We start from the raw sequence: 26,137 nt of genomic DNA, 5'->3' as shown, positions 1-26,137 counted from the left end.
CGATATACTTCAAATACCGATTCCCAAAACGGCTGTATTCTAGGGCAGCTCCACCAGATATGCAAGTACGTTCCCTCCTCTATAGTGCATATCCAGCATCTGTCGGACATTTCTAGGTTTATATGATTATGTGACATTTACAAGGTTGCTCACAAAGCTGCCGAAGGCCGCCGTGTGAATAACCGACCCGAAGTGAAGTGAGCCGAACGCTGTTCGGCTATTCACTTAAGACTTGTACAGCTGATTGAAATTTATATGGCAGAGTATATAAGGGGAATGGCCGTGATCCATAGCAGCGTGGCCGCCTTTTGAGAAAGTAATTGCTGACAAAACGCGTTAAGGCGGAGCCATTGCTGACGTTACCAGGACTCAACGGGAAGAGAGCTCTGTTAATGGTTACATGCCAGTGTTCTATCATTCCATCGGACTCGTGACTTAATCGGACTTCCGGGGTGTGTGCGGGATTGGTCGAGTGTGCAAGCGCACTGCGGGACCAGGTCTGTTAATCTAAAGGACCATCAGACCAACATGTCACAGACCAATGCAGCTTGACATTAGTGGCTCCAGGTCCATAACTCTTACGGGCTAATTAATCATAATGATAAAACAAAATATGTCATACAATTGGTTTATGGCCAGGGCCTGAGTGTTAGGTACCACACCCCTAGAAATGGTAATAGTCACAGATAAGAAAAAGATGGGGTTTTAAAGGTACCAAAATGACAATTCCAAGGCAATTGAAGGTAAAAAAATATATTTATTAAATAGTAATTAAAAAGTTTTTCCAATTTATATAAAATTAATTGATGGGAACCAGCTAATCAGATATTTCCTATTAGACTCACTCATTCATAATAATAAGATCAAAGATACATGATAAATATGAAATATGATTCAAAACGTAGCCATGATTAATGAATTATTTAGGAGTGGGGGAGTCGTATGGTTTCTCACTCCACTACTGAAGTTAAAGATACATGATTGAACAAAAAAAACATATATAACATGATTCAAAGTATGACCATAATTTGGAGTGGAGGAGTCATGTGGTTTCTCAACGTTTCACACTAAAAAGCGCTTCCTCAGGAGATGAAAGATGTCTGCATGATTGGAAAAAATCCGTAAACATAATGTATAAAACCCAAGATTATATAATAAATGAATGAGTCAGGCAGAAACATCACCTACCGATTCAGCAGGTTGACACGTGTGCATTCGAGCGGACCAATCTGGGCAAAACCCCACAATTCAGGCGGAGAGAAGAAAGAGGGCCACCACCCTAACAGTAGGAGGTATAAATCAACAAATCAGAAAAAAGAGCCTTAAATCAAAAAGAAGAGAGCAATGTTCAATGCTCCAAAGTGGGGCCTCAGAAAATTCTTCAACTAATACGAGAAGGCTAAATATCAATGAAAAATAATGTAGTCTAGTCAGAAAAGGTATTTGACTAACTGTCAGCAAAACCAGAAGGCCAAAGATATTCACTCACTCTTAACTGCTCAATTCGCTAGAGGAAGACCAGAGAAGAGTTCCAGTACTTCCCACCTTCCTGAGCCCCCGATATCAGCACGGCCGCCCTGACAACGCACAGTGAGACCGGTGGCCCGCGCGGGTGCTATAACAGCATCCAGTGCGACGACGTTATGATGTAATCGCACCGCCGAAGGGTTCCGCCCCCCTGGCATGCGAATGGTCTTCCTCTAGCGAATTGAGCAGTTGAGGGTGAGCAGTACAGAGGTCAGCAATGTGAAGCAGTCCGGAGGTCAGCAATGTGACGCAGTGCGGAGGTCAGCAATGTGACGCAGTGCGGAGGTCAGCAATGTGACGCAGTGCGGAGGTCAGTAATGTGACGCAGTGCGGAGGTCAGTAATGTGATGCAGTGTGGAGGTCAGCAATGTGACGCAGTGCGGAGGTCAGTAATGTGATGCAGTGCGGAGGTCAGTAATGTGACGCAGTGTGGTGGTCAGCAATGTGAAGCAGTGCGGATGTCAGCAATGTGAAGCAGTGCTGAGGTCAGCAAGCTGATGCAGACTGCGGAGGTCAGTAAGGTGACGCAGTGCGGAGGTCAGTAAGGTGACGCAGAGTGCAGAGGTCAGTAAGGTGACGCAGAGTCCGGAGGTCATTAATATGACGCAGTGCGGAGGTCAGCAGTGTAAGATAGAAAAGGGACTTACAGTGGTGATGTGCTCTGTCCTCATGCCCTCTTCTTCCTCTCCGTGTGGTGGTGGGGGGGCATTGATGTATCATCCATATGAAGCCCCCAGCAGCCTTGTTATGCCTCTCTGCAGGTCCTTTCCCGCTCTGCTGAATGTACCCAGGCAGCCAATGACAGTGCTGCACTGCCCCTCCAAGCCAATTGCAGCAGAGGTGGGCGGAGGTACATGCTGCGGAGGAGCAATCGCTTGCCACTTGCAGCGGCAGAGCTGACAGCAGATCTTGGCTGCAGCAGCAGCGGCCACTTTTATGGGGAATCAGCGGGGGGGGTTGCACACGGGGGAGGCAACGCCTTTGATCCATGCACAGCGGCTGGGACATACAGCTGTCACAGAGTTTACTGCTGTTCAGTGTAAAAAAACCGGCATAGTAGTTGTGCCGGTTTTTTACACTGAACCGCAGTTAATTCAGTGACAGCTGTATGTCCCGGCCGCTGTGCAGGGATGTACTCCTGCATCCACCACTGAGTCTGGACACTACCGCCGCGGCGATCGCTCACTTCTGTTCTCTCTTCTCCTCCTCGGCCACTCTGTAGTTGCAGCGGCCAAGCAGGAGAAGAGAGAACAGTAGTGAGCAATCGCCGTGGCGGTAGTGTCCCATCGCTGGTCCTGCCAGCGGCGCACCCCCTCGATGACATTCCCCTCGTCCATGCAATTTTGACTCACCAATTGCGAGGGGGCGAGTGGAAATTTTGAGGCCTGACATACAGTATATGTGAAATATTAGAAGGTGTTTATGATTGATGTGGAAAACGTATATATGAGAATTTGTATTGATTTATTTCATATTTATAAGCTCAGTGCACTGATGAATTATGGTTTGAATGGGCCCTTAAGCCCAAGTACTGCTCATGGGAGGAGGTCTCATTCTCTCTTAGGGCACGTTCACTCCATCTCCATGCGAATAATGCACAGTACCGCACAACGCACCTCCCATTTAAATATGGTGCAGGAGGTGCATTGCATGCCATTCATTTGAATGGCACCTGAAATACACCTCCCGCCCTCAGTGAATTCAGCCACACTGCAACACGCGATACTACAAATACCGTGCATTACAGTGCAATTTAAAAAAAATAGTGCATGCAGTATTTTTTTATCACACTGCAACGCACAGTATTTACGGTACAGCGTGTAGCGGTGCGGACGATCATACTGCGATCATACTTCAAGGCTGCAAATGATATTCCTACATAACAATAACCACCTGAACACTTGTACATCAGTGCTGTAACAGGGCAATCTGCAGCGTCTAAATCCTTTTAGGTGTGGGTAAACCTGATGTAGCACAGGCAGAGTATTGCTCCTGTAGCATATGCAGAATATTGCTCTCTGAAACACTGCACTGCATTTCTCTGGCTAGACTGACAGCCCACAGAGGCTGGAGGAGAGACTATATTGGCTGCAGCTCCAGGATTGTTCTTGGATTGGTTACTGCTGTAGCTGAGAAGAAAGTCCACCCCTAACAACAAAGGCAAGGAGGAACTTGATTGGATAGCAGCCTAGGAGAGCTGTGATTGGCTGCCAGGCATTTTAGCCCCACCCATCATCCGACAAGGGCTGGCTCATGAGATTGAGAGAGGGAGACACGGGGAGAGACACAGACTGGTATGCTGCAGCCATACAGGGGGAAGTGTCTCTTGTGTTCTGTCTCTTGTGCACTGCCAGAATCTGTGATTCCTGTGGAGACCTATGAAGGGTGTGGCAGGCTTGAGAGGGGAGTTTCAGTATGCTATGCTACCCTTTCGCTTAATCTCTGAAGATGTGCTAACAGTGCAGTGACATCTAGAGGCGGATTTCTGTTATACAGCCATCATCATCATCCAGATTGGGGGATTCCACGGCCTGAGTGCACTCATTGCCATCCAGTCAGCTGAGACAGCTATCAAGCTACCAATTGCTGCAAGGAAGATACTGTATATAAAGTGCATCTGAATGGTGAGAGATTTTTTGCCATCTTTGCGTGAATTGATCTTGCCTATTCATGCTAGATCCTGTTTACTGCCAATGCAGCTCTATCTGAAGGTGGATCACTGTATCTGTTAGGCCTGGTTCACACCTAGGCGTATTGCATATGCGCGTCTGTCGCACGGTTGTCGCACGTTTTTTTACAGCGATTCGCGGTAAAAAAATTGCGCAACAAGCGCGCGTTTCCGAGGGCTACTTGGCTGTATCCCAATGGAAACGCGCAACAAAAACGCCCCAAAGTAGTACATGTACCTTTTCAGGTGTGGGCCGTTTTGTAGCGCTTTTCAGGTGTGGGCCGTTAGGTCGACAGTGCAGTCCGTCCGTTTTTCTACTACGGGCGGACGGCAAGAGGTTAATGTTTTAACCTCTGTGACACTTTGTGAAGATACCCCTTTCCATCCCGTGGATTACAAATATTGTTTTGCAAAAGGCTGAGTACGCAACCCCAGAATTTAAAGGGCCCCAATGCTGGCAGAGTCTGTGTGTGTAGAGTTCCCACTGGCCAGTGGTTAGCTTGCACCTACAGGAGCTAAATAGGATGTATTTCCTTTGGTACTTGTTGAACGGTATTTCTGTGTTGTGTAACTGACAGATTCGTTCACCACTCGCTCAGTGCATTTCAGACGAGGCCTTCCACTGGCGGTTTAAGTGAACGAACACCAATCCCGCTTACTTTGCTGAGTTGTTGCATTGCCTCACTGCTTTTTATATTGTCAATTCTGTTAACCAGTGTATCTCTTTCCAGGGCTTAATGCTAGTTTCAATAAAGACCATTTTGAACGTTCTAAACGGTGTGTTGGTGTTGTTTGGTTAAGGGTAAGTCATCACTGGTGTGGGACAGAAGACCTGTATATTCCAGTGGTGTGAGCTTACTTATATCTTAACTTATAAGGTATCTTACCAAAACTGGCAGGGGATGCCTGCAACTGTATTTGTAGCTCAATACAGACATCTGGGGAAAGCAGTGATTTGTCTGGGAAGATCTGTATTCATACATACAGTTTATGAAGTACCCTCAGGCTGCCATATTGCACGGGAGTAAGATTTTATTTTTTCACAGTTTAAATAAAATCACAATGGCTGCAGATTCAAATGCAAAGGAACATTTTAATGATATACATTTTCAAAATGGCTTGTATGACAATTGTATATGCTATATATATTTTTTTGTGAAAGTGGAGTTCTTTCATACCTTCCTGTTTTTGTTTTTTTTGGAAGATGTCACCCTTACTTTGCATACTGTTGAATTAAAAGTTGAAGATATTGCTCTACACCAGCTTGAGCAGCATGGGCTACATTGACAACCTTGACCCTCTCGGGGTCCCAAACACAATCTTCCTCTAAGTTACTCTTAACCATACCACAAGTTGGAGGTACCCAGGCTGTATCATAGCCATAATCATGCCATGTTTTTTGCAGACGGTGATTTTGTCTGTCAATTTTTATGACTTTACCTACATTAACCCTAAGTTTCAAAACAACCTGGTCTTCTTGATTTTTTAAGGGATAGCGTCGAGCTTTGACTTCATCTCTACTAACGTAGACACCTGCGCCTAGCATGCCATCTGGTGACTGTTCAAATCCATTCTTGATGATGCTCACAGCTGCAGAAAATGTAGTGCCATGATACATGACGTAGATCTTTCCATCAGTTGGCTGAGCAGTGCTTTGAAGAATTATTTCCGAGAAGTTGGGTAAAGTCTCTTCTGCCCATAAGTCTCCGCTGTAATTCATGGTATATCCAAAGTTATAGGCCATTTCTCCTGGAAGGAAAAATAAATAGAAGCATGTAGTTTTAAGGCAATTACATTGTTTTCATGCGGGATATTGATACTCTAAATTACACAAGTTACTCTTGAATAAAATGTTCAATCTATTTCTTTATTACGTCTTGTAAACATAATGAGGGGATTTATCAAAATTGCAGCAGACAGAATATGGAGCAGATACCCTTGGCAACCAATCAGCTTCTCTCTTCCGTTTGTTCAGTTAAGCTTTTCAGATGAAAGATAGACGCTGATTGGTTGCCATGGGCAGCTGCTCCAGATTCTTTTTGCCCCAGTTTTGATAAATTCCCCTCAATATATTTTAATTAAGATATCCAGTCAGAATATGAATTAGAATATTTTAACCACTTACGGGCTGCAATACGTCTATAGACAGCGGCCCGCGGAAGTAGTTAAAACAAGAACAGGGCTGCAGCAGCCTTGAAAATGCTTTGAAAATGCCTGTGGAATGCATTGTAAACACTATAGGCGTGTTAATTAGCATTGCTCTTTCATTAAATTCTCAGCTTGTCCCAAAGGTACAGTTATCCTTTAAACCAACCTGGACCAGGACACTAGGGCTGCAACTAATGATTATTTTCATAACCAATTAGTTGGCCGATTTATTTTTTCGAATAATCAGATAAAACAAATTAAATAAATCCCATCCTTAATTTAAAATAAAATACACAAATGGAATGTTACAAACATAAAGTTTACTTCAGAATAAAACTGTATGCACAATTTTTTGCAATCGCACTGCGCTGGGATGCACAGGATTGCTGTACCGTGTGGCCAATCACATTGTGGGTGGGAGGTGCGTTTGGGGTACAATTGAAATTCATGGCACTGCAACGAACCTCCCGCAGCACAATTTGTCAGGCTGAAACCGAAAATGACTTTTTCCCCACCTTTTTATATTTAAAAAAAAAATAATTGTATTGTAAGCAGTTGACCCTTGAATAGCTTCCGCCAGGAAATGATGGCTGCCAGTGTCAAGATTCCGCAGATGGGAGCTGAATGTAAATACAGCAGGTAGCGGGCTGGTGCAACAGCCAGCCTGCTATTGACTTTTTCAAATTGCACTTGCCAATAGCAGGCTGGCTTTTGCACCTGCCCACTGCTAGCTGTGCTTTCCTCCCAGCATGGTGGAGAGAGCTAGGAGATCCAACCAACTATTCAATAATGAGAATAGTTGACAACTTTTCTCATTATCGATTATTATCGATTCATCGATTAGTTGGTTGCAGCCCTACAGGACACCTACAGTATCTGTAGGTGAGGTGTTCACTTACAGGCCTGCCATGTAAGCCATGGCATTACCCAAAAGGAGTGTTGCCTGAAAGTGTCACTACCTGTTCATTGTACTTCATTCAGTATATCTATACAATACTTAATGATTACAAAATGATGGAACACTCCTTCCTTGTACGCTTGTTTCACAAAATGTAATAGTTTAAATATTTAAAACAAAAATGAATTTTGAAAATTGCATTACCGAGGATTTGGAGTCGGAATCAGTATATGACAGCACTGTTCTTCACTACAACAGTTCCTTCCTTTGGCAAGAGGCTAGAACACATGATGAAAAAGAACATGATGGAAACAGTGAAACAGGAAGCACAAAGAAGACTTAAAAAGGGAATTAAATTATTGCATGTCTTCCCTAATTGTACTAAAGTGATTATTATTGAAATGTTTAAATGTTTATATTAATAATCAAAGTATTGATAGTTATTGAATGATAGTCATTGAATGTCTTAAAGCAGAACTTCGGGCACACATTTTGCTAGCCCTTGCAGTGGCGTACACCCGCACTGCAAGGGTAAACTGCCTTTTTTGTCTAGGCTCAAAAATATGTGGGAATGTGCAGGGCTGTCTATTAGGACAGACAGTCCTGCACATTGATAGGGAACCAAGAAACCAGACATAAACTTAAACTGCAGATTAAAATAAAAGCAGTTTGTTGAACAATGAACAAAAATGGTAAAAAGCAATGGAGAAAGTCCAGAATGTTGTTGATGCCAAGCCAAATGTCAGATGCCAAAGTGGCTAGTCAGCCAAGCCAGGTCAGAACACAGAGAGCAGAATGAATGGAAACAAAGCAGCAGTCAGGAACCAGGAGATCAGACAGCCAGAGCCAGGGTCATACACGGAGAACAACAGTAGAGCACTTGGTAGATCTAAATACATGCAAGGCAAGCTGATGATTAAATAGTGAGCTGCTGTGTTTGTGAGAAATGATCCCCCTGGATATGTGATGAATGTAATATCAACACTGCTGATTTGAAGAAAGCAATGCTGTACAGTATTTTACCATTTTTTCTTTTGCTAATTTAATTATAATCTGACTGGTCATGCTGCTACATAGCATACTAAAACACCTTCACTCTGCCCATACTCTTTCACCTTCCCGGCCACATCCTCCTCTGCAGGAAATGAGTAGTACTCAAGAGACATGACTAGAGGAAATGGGCAGAAAGCCTCTATAGAACATTTTACATGAGATCATGTCACTATGTTTAGGGTTGTGAAAACGTTAGCATACCTTAGTTATCCTTTATTCTGTAATATGTCTAATTTTATACTAGGTAAAGATAAAGAGACCGGCACTCTAAATTCATAAGCAAACGTCTATTTATTGACGTGCAGCATAGAAAACAGCAACAAACGTTTCAGAGTCACAGAGGATCCCCTTCCTCAGGCAAGGATCCCCTTTCGGGGTCACAGAGGATCCCCTTCCTCAGGCAAAAGCATAGGTATGCTTTTGCCTGAGGAAGGGGATCCTCTGTGATCCCGAAATGTTTGTTGCTGTTTACTATGCTGCACGTCAATAAACAGACGTTTGCTTATGAATTTGGAGTGCCGGTGTCTTTATCTTTACCTGTGATTATAACGGATGCCACCCGTTGACTACCGCAGCACCCGCTTTTCAAAATGATTTGGCGGTCAGGAGTGCGATGGGACCATGGACTTTCTGTCATTTTATACTGGTGCACAACAAATACAGAGGCAAGCTGATGAAAAAAAGCGTGTTCTGCAACAATTCAATGCTCAGAAAAGTCTACTGAGCAATAGTCAAACATTAAATTCTATCCTGTTGATATTATAAGAATCGTATGATGGTATTGTAATTATTCAAGTAAATGATTCCTTTTCTTATTATAAATATTAGTAGTAGTAGTATGTAAAAAAATATAACCCAATTACTTAAATGGTCATTACTGCAGCGTATCCCTAAAGGATAAGTGCACTTTAACACAAAGTGTGCTCATCCTTATAGCTCTCCTTCCCTGACCTAACCTAGCCCACCCTCCCCCCACCACAGATGTATAAATATGGAATCCACTGTTTTCTTACATCAAACCTTCTGAAGTCTTCAGTGTCTTGCCCATGTCTGAGCATTGCAGCCCATAGACTTCTATGGTGAGGTCTTCTGAGGCTGGAGACGCTCATGACATGGCTCCATAGAGCAATGTTGTCACCAAAATGTGTGGAGTGCACACGTGATGTAAATATGTCACAGGCTAATGTTGCTCATGAACATTGGTGTGTTACATGGTGACGTCAACGTGTAAGCATACATCCACGTGGATGAGAGGATACAAATAGAAATAGAGGCTTTAGACAAACCGCATGTAACTAGTATATCTGCTAAAGAGCACATTATTTGAGCACTTTGACCCTTGACGAAAATTGTGGCGAAAATGGAGGTTATACCTTTGGTTGGAACTGTGCAATGTGAAATTTGGCTGTATTAAAATACTAAGAGAGAGATTTCTAGAAAGGCAGCAGAGAAGAAGTTAATTTAGCAAAGAGGACAGAGAGAAGAGTATAAAAAGTCCAATAAATATAGCAATATTAAATAATAATAAATGCAGAATATTAATTACAAGAGAGATTGGAACAGAGGAGTTTGAGAGAAAAGGTAAGCATTATTAGGAAGAAAGTAGAATTGATGTCAGAAAATGATGTTTTCTGTAAGATATAAAGGTGAATGAAGAGAAAAGGTTTAAGAAAATCTCTCTATAAAGTTTTATAGGAAAAAAAGGAGAAACTGCAAATCTTGAAAGAAATGAAATGTCCTAATCTTTTATATGAGAATAATATGATTATTAATATGAATAATTTGTAAAGTAACAGACTAATTATTGCAAGGCCCTCATTATTGATTTCACAGAGTGATCTATGAATGGAGGTTTTTATATTTATATAAACATAAAAAAACGCACACAGACCAATAAGTTAAAAAATATATTTTAATGTTAATCAATAAAAGCTACATTTGAATAATATTAGTAGGTAAATTGCCGAATTATATCTATCTTTTGAAAAAACAGCAGATGATGTGGCCGTTGGAGCAAGTTAATACATATTAGGAGGACAAGGAGAGCTTGGTGTTGAGATAACAAAGACATTTAAGAAACCAGAAGCAGATTTGGCTCACCATGTTCCACCTATAACTAAATATCACTATTTGGTGAACTGAAAGATATACAAACCTTTCCAGTTTTTTGGAGAATAATTTACTGAACTGTTATGTAATAGTTATTTGAAATGTCTCTTAGGAAGTTTTAGTTAATTTTTGTAAAAATGACATGGAATTTTTCTCTTTTGCCCAAAATGTTTTTTTTAACAAAATGCATAATACAATACTAATACACACTTCCTATAATGATAACACAGCAAAAAAATAAACAGATTAAATAAACAAAATTATTAGTGTAATTTAGGTCTAGTTCGCATAAACAAGAGATTAATCAGTGGATAACTAAAATATACTTTTATTAAGAAATAAAGTGAACTTTTTTTTTTACCTTCAAGCCTGCTGCAGGGTGTAGAAAATAGTTACAGTTATGTGCCACTAACTACAATGTAAAATTTTTACACACCATTAGCACACCCAAGGTACATTCTGGATACCTAACAGGTTATATTCTACCGGACATAAAAGTTAAGAGCAAATCTATGAATAGTTTGAGAACAGAATCTAAGACAAAGTACAACTGTAAAGATCCTGGAAAGTCTGGAAAGATTGCTTCTCCAAATCTCCAAGTAGAAAAAACTTAGGTTGCTCCAAGTAGGAACTTACCAGGCGGCTGAGGAATCCAGGTTATGCGTACACACCAGATGTCTCTGCTTTTATAATGCCTCTGATAAGTTTCAGTTTCATTTATTAACATCTGTCATGTTTCATGTTAACCAACGCAGTATTGTCATGTTTCATGCAGTATTGTCATGTTTGGTTATCTTTTTATAAATAGCATATATAAGATCATGAACAGAAATTGCAACCAAATAATTTTACAGCCAGCCAATCTTAGTTACCTATTGTATAGAGGATTTAATAAAATTGCATATAACCTAAATACGCACATATAGTAGAGAGCTAATACAAAAAGTGTCAAATCACTGCTGTAGCAGCCTATATGCTTGCAAGTGATTTATCACACCGAGATGAAACAACTGACACATGTGAGCAGGAGAGCCCAAGAATGGAACGTATCATTTATATCCATTACTGGTATTCACATAACTGAAAAACTGCTCCTCCAGTTCTTTAGGAATCATAATACCACTTAGAAAGCAACATTGTTTTATTCTTGTTTGTAACTTGTAAATGTTATCTTTACATTTTTCTCATTTGATTCAAATAAAAAAAATGTATATAGTGTGCACCCATGACTCCAGTATCCCACAGAATGATAGGTTTCATAAAGAGAAAATACAGTAAAATCTGTCTGCTTTCAGACTGCTTCTCTCTAACTGAAAGTGATTTTTAGTGAAAGTTTGTATCAAATATAAAACATGTTTACAAACATTGGGCCATAACAGATTGGTTACGCATAACAGCCATGGGATAGAGCAGCCATATACATATCTTGATCATAGTCCTCAAGTTTGGATGAATAAAGAGTCTCTACGTGTTTCGCAGGTAGACGCTTCCTCAGGAGCCTTTAGAGGAGGTCCCAACTGTGACGGACCCCCGTACTCAGGATGAGTATGTCCGCCGCTGTCTTCTTCCTTGCTGAGGAGATATTGGAACCCGCTGATCTGTAGCTCCCAGTTTCCCCAGTCACTAGCCAAGGCTTGAGTGTAGGTGAAACAAACTCTGATTTATTGAGAAACTGCACAAACTTTTATACAGAAAGTGATGAAATCAGAATATAATCCCATCACATCCCCCTTCCTCTCCCCAGAAATCCTGTCTTCACAACACCACAGGTGTCCACCTGCTAACGAGCTCCAGACAGCCATAGCAGGAGCCTGGCCAGAATGTCATTGTTCTGAGCTCCCTCAGAGTACAATGGGAGATAACGAGGGATGGTGCTGATAGTCTTTCCATAACCAGGTCACACAGCATAACGCACTCAAACATAACCCAACACCAATACACATTTAACTTATAAACTGATCACCATGTCGTCATACCAACTTGCTATGCAATCCCAGAAGATGGCCACAAACGAGATCCAAATAGAAGGGAGGTCTATAGATGTACATATTCCCCCATGTGTTGCCTTTCTGGGGAGACCAGGGAGAGGTCCAAGCCATGCCGCAGTCAACCATTGTCTTTATGAGTGTACCACTCGAAGGTGGGCAAGGAAAGTACCCAAGGCAGCCTCAAAAATTGTACATCCTGGTATATAGGGAAAGATGTTTAAGATCCAGTATATCTTTTGTCACTTCTCAGTGTGGGACGCCTAGGAACAAGAGGTTTGCAGGCGGACCATATGTGAAGTCTCATGTTGGGAATCTATGCTGAGGACATACAATATACTGGATCTTTAACATCTTTCCCTATATACCAGGAGTGTACAGTCAGCCGTGCTGGAAAGTACCAGCTGTAATAGAACTAGTTAACTCTTGGTGACACTGAAAGGAATACAGTCAGGGCTGTGGTGGGCATACTACAAAATACATACCTAAGTTGTTGGTAGTAGATTAGTCAATAGGAAAGTCCCTAGGTCATTAAGTCGCACTGCACTTGAGCGCACCGCATTGCGGTATGTTCCAGTGCGGGCGAACAAACTGTAAATGGGAGGTGCGTTTGGGGTGTCATTTAAATGAAGGTGGTGGTAAGCGTGATTGCGTGTTACAGTGCAATAATCCCACAGGACTGTGTGATTAATGCACTGTACTAGTATGAACAGGTCCTCAAAAACACTGACAGACACATACAACCAGAGACATAGGGGTTGATTTACTAACCTTTTAAACACACCACGAACGTGTATACACCTCTGTAGTGTGTTCCCTCCCAGCATGATCTATGGGAGGAATCGAAACACCTTTGTAGTGTGTACACACCCAGCAGGTGTGTTGTTCAAAGCTCTGCAATGAATTGCAAGGTAATGTGGTGTAAATTAGCTCTATGTTATGTTGCTTGTGTTGATGAATGCAGGAATGTAAATGCATGAGCTAACCATTTTTGTCTAAACTGTGAAGCAGCATTATGTATGCATCATGTGCATGATTTTTCCATATATGGCATTAGTGGAAATATGCTTTTAGAGACTTTTTGGTTGATAAATACGTTTTGCTGTGTGAAAATCACACACACCTGGTGTGTGTGTGTGTTTAGGTTAGTAAATCAACCCCATAATCTCACACACTCACAGACATTCTCACACACACTACACCCATTCCCTACCTTAGGAGAACTGGAGTGGATCCTCAGCCTGGGGTCCAGTGTGGGCTGCTGTGCTGTGACAGAGCTTCAACCATATGTACATTGCTTGTACAGCTCTCCTGCATGCCCTGTAGAGGTGCCGGGAGCCAGAATGTGACGTTCAGGCATCTCTAGAGGGTTCGTGATGGAGCTGTTAGCAATGCACGTAGTGATGGAGCTCCCTCGTTGCCATACCCCCAGCTCACCCCACCTCAAGCTGACACTCGCTGCTGGGGGGCATATTTTGAATGGCTGTTCGGCACAAGAACTAATAGTGCAGCGCTAGGGGGAGGCTGCAGAGCCTCTCACCCAGCGCAGAGGAAAGCAAACGGCGACCCACTGAAAACGGGGTCGCAACTCACCAGTTGAGAGCCACAGCTTTAATGCTTTTGGTCCCTCCCTGGCTGGTGACACCCATTTCTGTCATTACTTATCCTATTGTCACAGGAAGAAAAAGTGAGAACATATCTTCCTAATAGGGTCACCAACAGTAATGAAAGCCTCACAAAAATTTTACTTCTCCACTTAATTGGTAACAATAGTACGCGTGTTTGATGCAGATGGGTTCTAAAGTAAAACTTCAGCAAAAATATTTTTTTTCTGGTTAAAGCTGAATATAATCTGCTTCTATTTTGCCTTCCCTAGTTCCTCTCTTTCCCCCTCATTAACATGCTAATGAAATTTTTAAACACAACATTTCTATTTTCAATACTTACCTTATTTTAGATGTGATATCATCACTAGGTCATTGATCTTCTGTATGCAATACAGACAAAACGTGGCTTGTGGAAGGGGCTGGTAGGGTGCTGAATAGCTTTCTAAAAACATTGCAGCACCCCTTCTCAGTACCCCTCTTATGAGCCCTTAGCCCTGGGCTGGCTCTTGGGAGAAGTTATTTGATTATTAAAATGCTTGGTTGGCGCATGTCAGTCCGGAGAAGAGGGCCTTCCTCAGTAGGCTGCATTTGCATGCAGACTGCCCTAGGTAATGCCCATGTGTGATGCTGAGCATTCAAAGATAAATGAACTGAAATTCAATAAATGAACGCGGGGCAGGCCATGGACGTTAAGGCTGAGGAGAAGGACCAGATGATGCTGGTTGTCCTCCAGTCAGGAAATTAGAAGCTCACAGTGCAGTGAAACCACAGTAAGCAGTTTCAGTGCAGCAGAGGAGCCCATACAACTGTGCAAGGTGAAGGTAAGACTGGAGCTCATCTTAAAGTGTTGGACTGTGAAATGACTGCAGCTTAGGTCAAGTTTGTATTGCTGTCCTGTCTCCTTATTTACTGTCCTGATGTCTGAACGGAACAAGTGAATGTAAATTCTGCTTTCAGGCGATTTCTCTGGAAGAGTAGGTTAGGGGAATTCCACCAATGAGATCACCCATCTGGGAATGTTTGGTAGTATTTATTGTTCTTACTTCCTTTGAGGTCAGCAGCTCAGGAAGTGAAGGGAAATAGTGACAGAGTTCTGTTGTATGTTGCTTCATTGCAAGTTCTCTCCAAAATCTATGCACTTCTGCCAGGACCCTGTATTCTTGTTTTCCAAGACATCCTTCATTCTTTTACCTAGTTAACAGTAAAGTCCTTTATTCTTCTATCTAGTCAACAGTAAGGTCCTTTATTCCTTTACCTAGTTTCACAGTAAAGTAATTTATTCTTTTACCTAGTTAACAGTAAAGTCATTTATTCTTTTAGCTCGATATCAGTAAAGACCTTTATTATATTACCTAGTTAACAGTGAAGTGCACACTTAAAAAAATAATTATATTACATAACATCAGTGTACTATATTGGAAATATTTTCACATTCGGAAATCCCCATTCACATACCACTGACTAAAAATCCTGCTTTATACAATCTATGGTTATTTACAGGTCAGATATGTGGATGTCATTTAGCAGTTTTAGTTTCCTTTTCTTGATGTTGACACTCTTCCTTGTTCTTCTGCCGGATCTGTATGTTTGGACTACGCCCTTTTACTTTAAATGGAAAGAATGTTTAGAGGTCTGGCGTGATGTGTTATGTCAAAAGCAGAAAGATTGTAGAAATACTACATCTGACATAGCAATATGTAGCAAACAGTAACACAGTAAGCTGCTTTACATGATTTGCATGTTGTTTTATTTTGCTGCATCAAGAACATAAAAACGCATTGGAACTTACTTAAAGAGGCCATATAACTGGAATAAATGTTGTATCTTTATAATAATAATGTTCTATATTTATAATAATATTGATCTTTACATGCTCTAATGCTGTGATTGCTGTGATTGGGACCACTGTGATGCTGTGATTGGGATGCTCTAATGCTGTGATTGGGATGCTCTAATGCTGTGATTGGGACCACTCTCCTGCACAGAGCCTCAGTTCTATCTATTTACTATCTATCTACTTTCTCTAGGGCTGTGATTGGGACCACTCTCCTGCACAGAGCTTCAGTTCTATCTATTTAGTATATATCTACTTTCTCTAGGGCTGTGATTGGGACCACTCACCTGCACAGAGCCTCAGTTCTATTTATTTACTTTCTCTTAGGCGTTGATTGGGACCACTTTACTACACACACAGCCTCAGTGCTGCTGGACAGGTCCCAGTATTCAGTCCACTTGTTCATGTATAGGATCTACATGAGAGCTGCATATAACATAGTTGTGTAGCAATGCAGTTGTGCATTTTCAAACTGTGCTCAGACTTGTAAAGGGGAAGGAATACTTGAGCCATACATTTGACAGGGGCTGTTCAGGAGCCTAGGGTTGCCTAGGATTTACCTGGACAGTCTGTATGTGTTGTGTCTTGGTCATCAATCTGGAGCTGTCAATCACAGTACTTTTTCTCTGACACGGTATGTTGCCAGTCTTCAAGATTGAATGGCATCCAGTGTCAACCCACTTATCATGAGGCTAGGCCAAGGAAATACCTCCTAGAGGAAGTCATAAGGTCAACCAGCCTTCACAGTACTTCTGGACAGCATGGGGCTCACATGTCATTATGTAAGAGCCACATTGTTCAAGAGTAAGGACCGCCACCGTCAAGGAAGAAGGGGAAGGGCCCATGATTTTAGTAGACCGGCCAGTAGATTGCAGGCAAAAAGGTAGACAAAAGTGATTTTTCTTTTTAAAGTGGTGGTGATGGTGGTGGTGGTAGTAGGGCTTCAGCAAGAAAGAAGGGGGAAGGGAAAATGAGACTAACAGGGTTATTCACCAAAAGGGTGAAGAGTTTGGGGAAGGCAGGAGAAGAGAACAATCTAGGACAACATAGCTGAACTGGAAAGTGAGCTGAATTGGAGAATTTTTCCAAATCAGCTATTTTGGCCTAGATTGTTCAGTTCTCCGGCCTTCTCCAAACTCTTCACCCTTTTGTAAATAACCCTGTAAGTGTTAAGGGCACAGTGTAAGGGGTACTTTGTAGGTTAGGGACAGTGATGTCCTTTCCAGATTTCCAGTCATTCTTGGTGCTGAAAACCCTGTACCAAAATCCACCAGTGCCAGGCTCCTGGCTCCAAGAACTAACTTGCTGGTGAGACAATGTGAAGAGGGCTGCTGGGACCAAAGTAGTTTTTTGAGATGTTAAGTCTCTCTAAATGTTTTGGACCAAGTGCCATAGTTTGGATACATATTGCCAAGGAGAAGGAGGACACTAAGCATGATTTAAAAGTAGAAGGCTTTTCCTTAGAAATGGTAAAACGAAGAGAAAGTGATTTTACAATTAGGAGACTTATAATGAGAGTATAGCAGTAATGGAGAAATGTAAACTGACTAACCTGCAGCAGGATTTGAAGACAAAGGTTATGAAGTTTAAGTAATGAAATTTTGTAAGCCATAACAGCCACAAAGGCTGCTAATGATGAGAAAGCAATAGCGGATATCATTGCCCAGTACAAAACAGACACTAGCATCAATGGGTCAGGATTTTTTATATTTTATGATAAACAAATTTAGAAATGTTCATGTTTAATGATAATGTCTACAACCCAACTTTCATTTCGCGAAAAGTGAAACTAAGAAATTAGTATGTATACTCTTAGTCAAAAGGCACTTCATCCTAGAGAGGAAGTAATAGCACTGTTTTACATACACACACACACACACTGTATGTAAAACAGTGCAATTACTTCCTCTCTAGGATGAAGTGCTTTTTGATTAAGAGTATACATACTAATTTCTTAAGTTTCATTTTTCGAGAAATGAAAGTTGGGTTGTAGACATTATCATTAAACATGAACATTTATAAATTTGTTTATTGTGATCTAAAAGAGATTTATGTTGCAGGGGACCAGAATAACCTAGAATATTTTCTCAGACAGACAAGTGCAAGTGAGCCCTGAAAACAGAAGTGTTCAACCGAATCACAAACTTCTGGAAAACTGCAGAACCTGATCTTTTAGCTACTCTCAGCAACACCAAGGGCACACATTTTCTTGCCGAGTACAAATTCACAGGAGCCTAGGGAGTAAATGCACTAGCCTGCCCATGGACCTTTGCTATAGTTTACGCATTCTGCCTCATCCCATGATCTCCAGCTTTCAGAGGGTGGCCCATTTTCTTTGAATCCTGATTGTGATCATTCCATATTGGCCATAAAGGCCATGCTACTTCAACTCAGCCTGGAACCACCTTTAAAATATCCACCAACACAGAATCTGCTGAGTCAGGGTCCTTTCCTTCATCTGTCCCCAAAGAAGCTCAACCTGATGGCATTGAAATTGAGCAGCAGAGACTCTCCAGACTAGGATATTCCAGGGCAGTATTATCCACCCTCATGAAGGCTAACTAACATTCTACCAATTCAACTTACCAAAGAGTTCTTAGAAACAGCCTTAAAGAGATTCTTCAGCCTTTCTTCTCCAGATGTCAACAATTCCCTGAGGCAGCACGTGTCAACAACTTCAGCCCTGACAGCCAAAACATGGGCCTTGAATCCCCATATTATTCAGTTTCAAACAGCCTGCCTGAAATTATGTCCTCCTACAAAGCCAGCATTTCTGCAGTGGAACGTATCCTTAGTTTATTCAGTCCTGTCAGCAGAACCTTTCCATCTAGCTGAGGGTTGCACTATTTGTAATCTAACCCTCAAGGCCACCATTTTAGTGCCCATTACATCCTCTAGATCAGTGGTTCTCAACCTGGGGGTCGGGACCCCGTCGGGGGTCGAATGACGATTTGCCAGGGGTCGCCTAGCGGCTTCCAGCCACCCAGGAGAGAATCAGTTTCAGAATTCAGTTACAAACAGCCTGCCTGAAATTATGTCCTCCTACAAAGCCAGCATTTCTGCAGTGGAACGTATCCTTAGTTTATTCAGTCCTGTCAGCAGAACCTTTCCATCTAGCTGAGGGTTGCACTATTTGTAATCTAACCCTCAAGGCCACCATAATAGTGCCCATTACATCCTCTAGATCAGTGGTTCCCAACCTGGGGGTCGGGACCCCCATGACGATTTGCCAGGGGTCGCCTAGCGGCTTCCAGCCACCCAGGAGAGAATCAGTTTCTCTGCTCTTTTTTTTTCCGACATCGGGCCCGCCATCATGAGCTAACCATTTTTGTCTAAACTGTGAAGCAGCATTATATATGCATCATGTGCATGATTTTTCCATATATGGCATTAGTGGAAATATGCTTTTAGAGACTTTTTGGTTGATAAATACGTTTTGCTGTGTGAAAATCACACACACCTGGTGTGTGTGTGTGTTTAGGTTAGTAAATCAACCCCATAATCTCACACACTCACAGACATTCTCACACACACTACACCCATTCCCTACCTTAGGAGAACTGGAGTGGATCCTCAGCCTGGGGTCCAGTGTGGGCTGCTGTGCTGTGACAGAGCTTCAACCATATGTACATTGCTTGTACAGCTCTCCTGCATGCCCTGTAGAGGTGCCGGGAGCCAGAATGTGACGTTCAGGCATCTCTAGAGGGTTCGTGATGGAGCTGTTAGCAATGCACGTAGTGATGGAGCTCCCTCGTTGCCATACCCCCAGCTCACCCCACCTCAAGCTGACACTCGCTGCTGGGGGGCATATTTTGAATGGCTGTTCGGCACAAGAACTAATAGTGCAGCGCTAGGGGGAGGCTGCAGAGCCTCTCACCCAGCGCAGAGGAAAGCAAACGGCGACCCACTGAAAACGGGGTCGCAACTCACCAGTTGAGAGCCACAGCTTTAATGCTTTTGGTCCCTCCCTGGCTGGTGACACCCATTTCTGTCATTACTTATCCTATTGTCACAGGAAGAAAAAGTGAGAACATATCTTCCTAATAGGGTCACCAACAGTAATGAAAGCCTCACAAAAATTTTACTTCTCCACTTAATTGGTAACAATAGTACGCGTGTTTGATGCAGATGGGTTCTAAAGTAAAACTTCAGCAAAAATATTTTTTTTCTGGTTAAAGCTGAATATAATCTGCTTCTATTTTGCCTTCCCTAGTTCCTCTCTTTCCCCCTCATTAACATGCTAATGAAATTTTTAAACACAACATTTCTATTTTCAATACTTACCTTATTTTAGATGTGATATCATCACTAGGTCATTGATCTTCTGTATGCAATACAGACAAAACGTGGCTTGTGGAAGGGGCTGGTAGGGTGCTGAATAGCTTTCTAAAAACATTGCAGCACCCCTTCTCAGTACCCCTCTTATGAGCCCTTAGCCCTGGGCTGGCTCTTGGGAGAAGTTATTTGATTATTAAAATGCTTGGTTGGCGCATGTCAGTCCGGAGAAGAGGGCCTTCCTCAGTAGGCTGCATTTGCATGCAGACTGCCCTAGGTAATGCCCATGTGTGATGCTGAGCATTCAAAGATAAATGAACTGAAATTCAATAAATGAACGCGGGGCAGGCCATGGACGTTAAGGCTGAGGAGAAGGACCAGATGATGCTGGTTGTCCTCCAGTCAGGAAATTAGAAGCTCACAGTGCAGTGAAACCACAGTAAGCAGTTTCAGTGCAGCAGAGGAGCCCATACAACTGTGCAAGGTGAAGGTAAGACTGGAGCTCATCTTAAAGTGTTGGACTGTGAAATGACTGCAGCTTAGGTCAAGTTTGTATTGCTGTCCTGTCTCCTTATTTACTGTCCTGATGTCTGAACGGAACAAGTGAATGTAAATTCTGCTTTCAGGCGATTTCTCTGGAAGAGTAGGTTAGGGGAATTCCACCAATGAGATCACCCATCTGGGAATGTTTGGTAGTATTTATTGTTCTTACTTCCTTTGAGGTCAGCAGCTCAGGAAGTGAAGGGAAATAGTGACAGAGTTCTGTTGTATGTTGCTTCATTGCAAGTTCTCTCCAAAATCTATGCACTTCTGCCAGGACCCTGTATTCTTGTTTTCCAAGACATCCTTCATTCTTTTACCTAGTTAACAGTAAAGTCCTTTATTCTTCTATCTAGTCAACAGTAAGGTCCTTTATTCCTTTACCTAGTTTCACAGTAAAGTAATTTATTCTTTTACCTAGTTAACAGTAAAGTCATTTATTCTTTTAGCTCGATATCAGTAAAGACCTTTATTATATTACCTAGTTAACAGTGAAGTGCACACTTAAAAAAATAATTATATTACATAACATCAGTGTACTATATTGGAAATATTTTCACATTCGGAAATCCCCATTCACATACCACTGACTAAAAATCCTGCTTTATACAATCTATGGTTATTTACAGGTCAGATATGTGGATGTCATTTAGCAGTTTTAGTTTCCTTTTCTTGATGTTGACACTCTTCCTTGTTCTTCTGCCGGATCTGTATGTTTGGACTACGCCCTTTTACTTTAAATGGAAAGAATGTTTAGAGGTCTGGCGTGATGTGTTATGTCAAAAGCAGAAAGATTGTAGAAAAACTACATCTGACATAGCAATATGTAGCAAACAGTAACACAGTAAGCTGCTTTACATGATTTGCATGTTGTTTTATTTTGCTGCATCAAGAACATAAAAACGCATTGGAACTTACTTAAAGAGGCCATATAACTGGAATAAATGTTGTATCTTTATAATAATAATGTTCTATATTTATAATAATATTGATCTTTACATGCTCTAATGCTGTGATTGCTGTGATTGGGACCACTGTGATGCTGTGATTGGGATGCTCTAATGCTGTGATTGGGATGCTCTAATGCTGTGATTGGGACCACTCTCCTGCACAGAGCCTCAGTTCTATCTATTTACTATCTATCTACTTTCTCTAGGGAAGTGATTGGGACCACTCTCCTGCACAGAGCTTCAGTTCTATCTATTTAGTATATATCTACTTTCTCTAGGGCTGTGATTGGGACCACTCACCTGCACAGAGCCTCAGTTCTATTTATTTACTTTCTCTTAGGCGTTGATTGGGACCACTTTACTACACACACAGCCTCAGTGCTGCTGGACAGGTCCCAGTATTCAGTCCACTTGTTCATGTATAGGATCTACATGAGAGCTGCATATAACATAGTTGTGTAGCAATGCAGTTGTGCATTTTCAAACTGTGCTCAGACTTGTAAAGGGGAAGGAATACTTGAGCCATACATTTGACAGGGGCTGTTCAGGAGCCTAGGGTTGCCTAGGATTTACCTGGACAGTCTGTATGTGTTGTGTCTTGGTCATCAATCTGGAGCTGTCAATCACAGTACTTTTTCTCTGACACGGTATGTTGCCAGTCTTCAAGATTGAATGGCATCCAGTGTCAACCCACTTATCATGAGGCTAGGCCAAGGAAATACCTCCTAGAGGAAGTCATAAGGTCAACCAGCCTTCACAGTACTTCTGGACAGCATGGGGCTCACATGTCATTATGTAAGAGCCACATTGTTCAAGAGTAAGGACCGCCACCGTCAAGGAAGAAGGGGAAGGGCCCATGATTTTAGTAGACCGGCCAGTAGATTGCAGGCAAAAAGGTAGACAAAAGTGATTTTTCTTTTTAAAGTGGTGGTGATGGTGGTGGTGGTAGTAGGGCTTCAGCAAGAAAGAAGGGGGAAGGGAAAATGAGACTAACAGGGTTATTCACCAAAAGGGTGAAGAGTTTGGGGAAGGCAGGAGAAGAGAACAATCTAGGACAACATAGCTGAACTGGAAAGTGAGCTGAATTGGAGAATTTTTCCAAATCAGCTATTTTGGCCTAGATTGTTCAGTTCTCCGGCCTTCTCCAAACTCTTCACCCTTTTGTAAATAACCCTGTAAGTGTTAAGGGCACAGTGTAAGGGGTACTTTGTAGGTTAGGGACAGTGATGTCCTTTCCAGATTTCCAGTCATTCTTGGTGCTGAAAACCCTGTACCAAAATCCACCAGTGCCAGGCTCCTGGCTCCAAGAACTAACTTGCTGGTGAGACAATGTGAAGAGGGCTGCTGGGACCAAAGTAGTTTTTTGAGATGTTAAGTCTCTCTAAATGTTTTGGACCAAGTGCCATAGTTTGGATACATATTGCCAAGGAGAAGGAGGACACTAAGCATGATTTAAAAGTAGAAGGCTTTTCCTTAGAAATGGTAAAACGAAGAGAAAGTGATTTTACAATTAGGAGACTTATAATGAGAGTATAGCAGTAATGGAGAAATGTAAACTGACTAACCTGCAGCAGGATTTGAAGACAAAGGTTATGAAGTTTAAGTAATGAAATTTTGTAAGCCATAACAGCCACAAAGGCTGCTAATGATGAGAAAGCAATAGCGGATATCATTGCCCAGTACAAAACAGACACTAGCATCAATGGGTCAGGATTTTTTATATTTTATGATAAACAAATTTAGAAATGTTCATGTTTAATGATAATGTCTACAACCCAACTTTCATTTCGCGAAAAGTGAAACTAAGAAATTAGTATGTATACTCTTAGTCAAAAGGCACTTCATCCTAGAGAGGAAGTAATAGCACTGTTTTACATACACACACACACACACTGTATGTAAAACAGTGCAATTACTTCCTCTCTAGGATGAAGTGCTTTTTGATTAAGAGTATACATACTAATTTCTTAAGTTTCATTTTTCGAGAAATGAAAGTTGGGTTGTAGACATTATCATTAAACATGAACATTTATAAATTTGTTTATTGTGATCTAAAAGAGATTTATGTTGCAGGGGACCAGAATAACCTAGAATATTTTCTCAGACAGACAAGTGCAAGTGAGCCCTGAAAACAGAAGTGTTCAACCGAATCACAAACTTCTGGAAAACTGCAGAACCTGATCTTTTAGCTACTCTCAGCAACACCAAGGGCACACATTTTCTTGCCGAGTACAAATTCACAGGAGCCTAGGGAGTAAATGCACTAGCCTGCCCATGGACCTTTGCTATAGTTTACGCATTCTGCCTCATCCCATGATCTCCAGCTTTCAGAGGGTGGCCCATTTTCTTTGAATCCTGATTGTGATCATTCCATATTGGCCATAAAGGCCATGCTACTTCAACTCAGCCTGGAACCACCTTTAAAATATCCACCAACACAGAATCTGCTGAGTCAGGGTCCTTTCCTTCATCTGTCCCCAAAGAAGCTCAACCTGATGGCATTGAAATTGAGCAGCAGAGACTCTCCAGACTAGGATATTCCAGGGCAGTATTATCCACCCTCATGAAGGCTAACTAACATTCTACCAATTCAACTTACCAAAGAGTTCTTAGAAACAGCCTTAAAGAGATTCTTCAGCCTTTCTTCTCCAGATGTCAACAATTCCCTGAGGCAGCACGTGTCAACAACTTCAGCCCTGACAGCCAAAACATGGGCCTTGAATCCCCATATTATTCAGTTTCAAACAGCCTGCCTGAAATTATGTCCTCCTACAAAGCCAGCATTTCTGCAGTGGAACGTATCCTTAGTTTCTTCAGTCCTGTCAGCAGAACCTTTCCATCTAGCTGAGGGTTGCACTATTTGTAATCTAACCCTCAAGGCCACCATTTTAGTGCCCATTACATCCTCTAGATCAGTGGTTCTCAACCTGGGGGTCGGGACCCCGTCGGGGGTCGAATGACGATTTGCCAGGGGTCGCCTAGCGGCTTCCAGCCACCCAGGAGAGAATCAGTTTCAGAATTCAGTTACAAACAGCCTGCCTGAAATTATGTCCTCCTACAAAGCCAGCATTTCTGCAGTGGAACGTATCCTTAGTTTATTCAGTCCTGTCAGCAGAACCTTTCCATCTAGCTGAGGGTTGCACTATTTGTAATCTAACCCTCAAGGCCACCATAATAGTGCCCATTACATCCTCTAGATCAGTGGTTCCCAACCTGGGGGTCGGGACCCCAATGACGATTTGCCAGGGGTCGCCTAGCGGCTTCCGGCCACCCAGGAGAGAAGCACTTTCTCTGCTCTTTTTTTTCAGCCAGAAAAAAAAAAAACGTTCTCATCGAGCAGACTAAACCTTTCCAGGAGAAAGTTTTTTTTTTTTCCGACAGGGTTAAAAGTAAACCTGCCGCTCCGTGTGCACAGTGAGAGGGGATAGCAGTCTTCTCCTCTCACCTGTCACAGAAGTTCCAGCACAGTGCTGTGCTAGAGACTCCTGTATTGGAGGTGACAGGGTCAATAAAGAGAACCTGTCACCAGCAATTGCTATTACACAGGGGATTGTTTTCTCCTGTGTGATAGCAATGAAGTTAAGTGGAAAAAAAATAGATAAAAAAAATGATTAAAGAAATAAAAATTAAAATAAAAAAAATAAAAAAGCGATTAAAAAGAAATAAGAAACAAATTAAACAAATAAGAAAATTATAAAAAACAAACAATAAGGCAAGAGTCCTCCTCAGCCCTCTCCTAGCGCAGCAGTGTCAGTTCTCCCGCCACGCCGCCAGATGTCGCTGCAGCAGCCGCGCCATCCCCACATTTTACCGTTGGGGGTCACCACAACTTGGCAAATGTTACCAAGGGGTCCCGGCCCTAGAAAGGTTGAGAACCACTGCTCTAGATGCATTTCCAAACTTCATACCTTATTTAGAGCAGAGCCTGTTACTGACAGAGTAGTCCTTAGGCCAATGTTATATTTCAAGAGATATTGCGAAGACATAGTGTTACTTACTGTCATGGTGCGGCCATAAAAATATCATATTTTTGGCCTCTGAGTCAATTCATTTCCTTACTGAATGCTGTCTCAAAGCTAACTTGTTAGCTGGATAGTGCTAATTAAGCCAAATGCAGGTTTGTTGTGCTCCCTCAGCAGGGAACCTCAGCAGTCAATTTCCTTCCTGGGACATTGCAGACAAATGGTTTCTAGGTGGGTTTTTTTCACCAGACTGGAAAAGGTGTCACCTCACCTGCTTGTGTATTTCAATGTTCAAAATGCCTAAAAAAGGTCATATCTCATAAATCCTGTCCCAAACACTATATGATCGTAGAACCTTCAAAGAAAGAACGATGGCACAAAGATGAACTGATTGACACTAAACCAGTGGCGGAACTACCGCCGGTGCGGGTGCACCAGGGCCTTGGGCCTGTGGGGGGGCCCAGCACAGCCCCAGCGCCGGATCGGTACCCAGCAGCCAGCGGGCCCCCCATTTCTGCGCCGAGAGTGTCGGATCATCCGTTCATCCGACACTCCCGGCGCAGAGATGGGGGGCCCGCCGG

At 42.2% G+C, this 26,137-nt stretch overlaps 1 protein-coding gene across 1 annotated transcript in view; it reads right to left on the bottom strand.

The window, feature by feature from the left end:
* LOC108802274 overlaps positions 1–26,137 on the bottom strand; it is a 52,750-nt gene that overhangs the window by 10,933 nt on the left and 15,680 nt on the right. Inside the window, exon 6 of the mRNA XM_018574143.1 lies at positions 5,413–5,944. Coding sequence (XP_018429645.1) covers positions 5,413–5,944 — 532 coding nt within the window. The remainder of the gene's footprint in view (positions 1–5,412; positions 5,945–26,137) is intronic.

This window comes from Nanorana parkeri, unplaced genomic scaffold (genome assembly GCF_000935625.1).
Source record: "Nanorana parkeri isolate BGI_ZX_2015 unplaced genomic scaffold, ASM93562v1 scaffold2763, whole genome shotgun sequence".
NCBI lineage: Eukaryota > Metazoa > Chordata > Amphibia > Anura > Dicroglossidae > Nanorana > Nanorana parkeri.
This window is presented reverse-complemented; position numbering and strand designations above follow the sequence as displayed.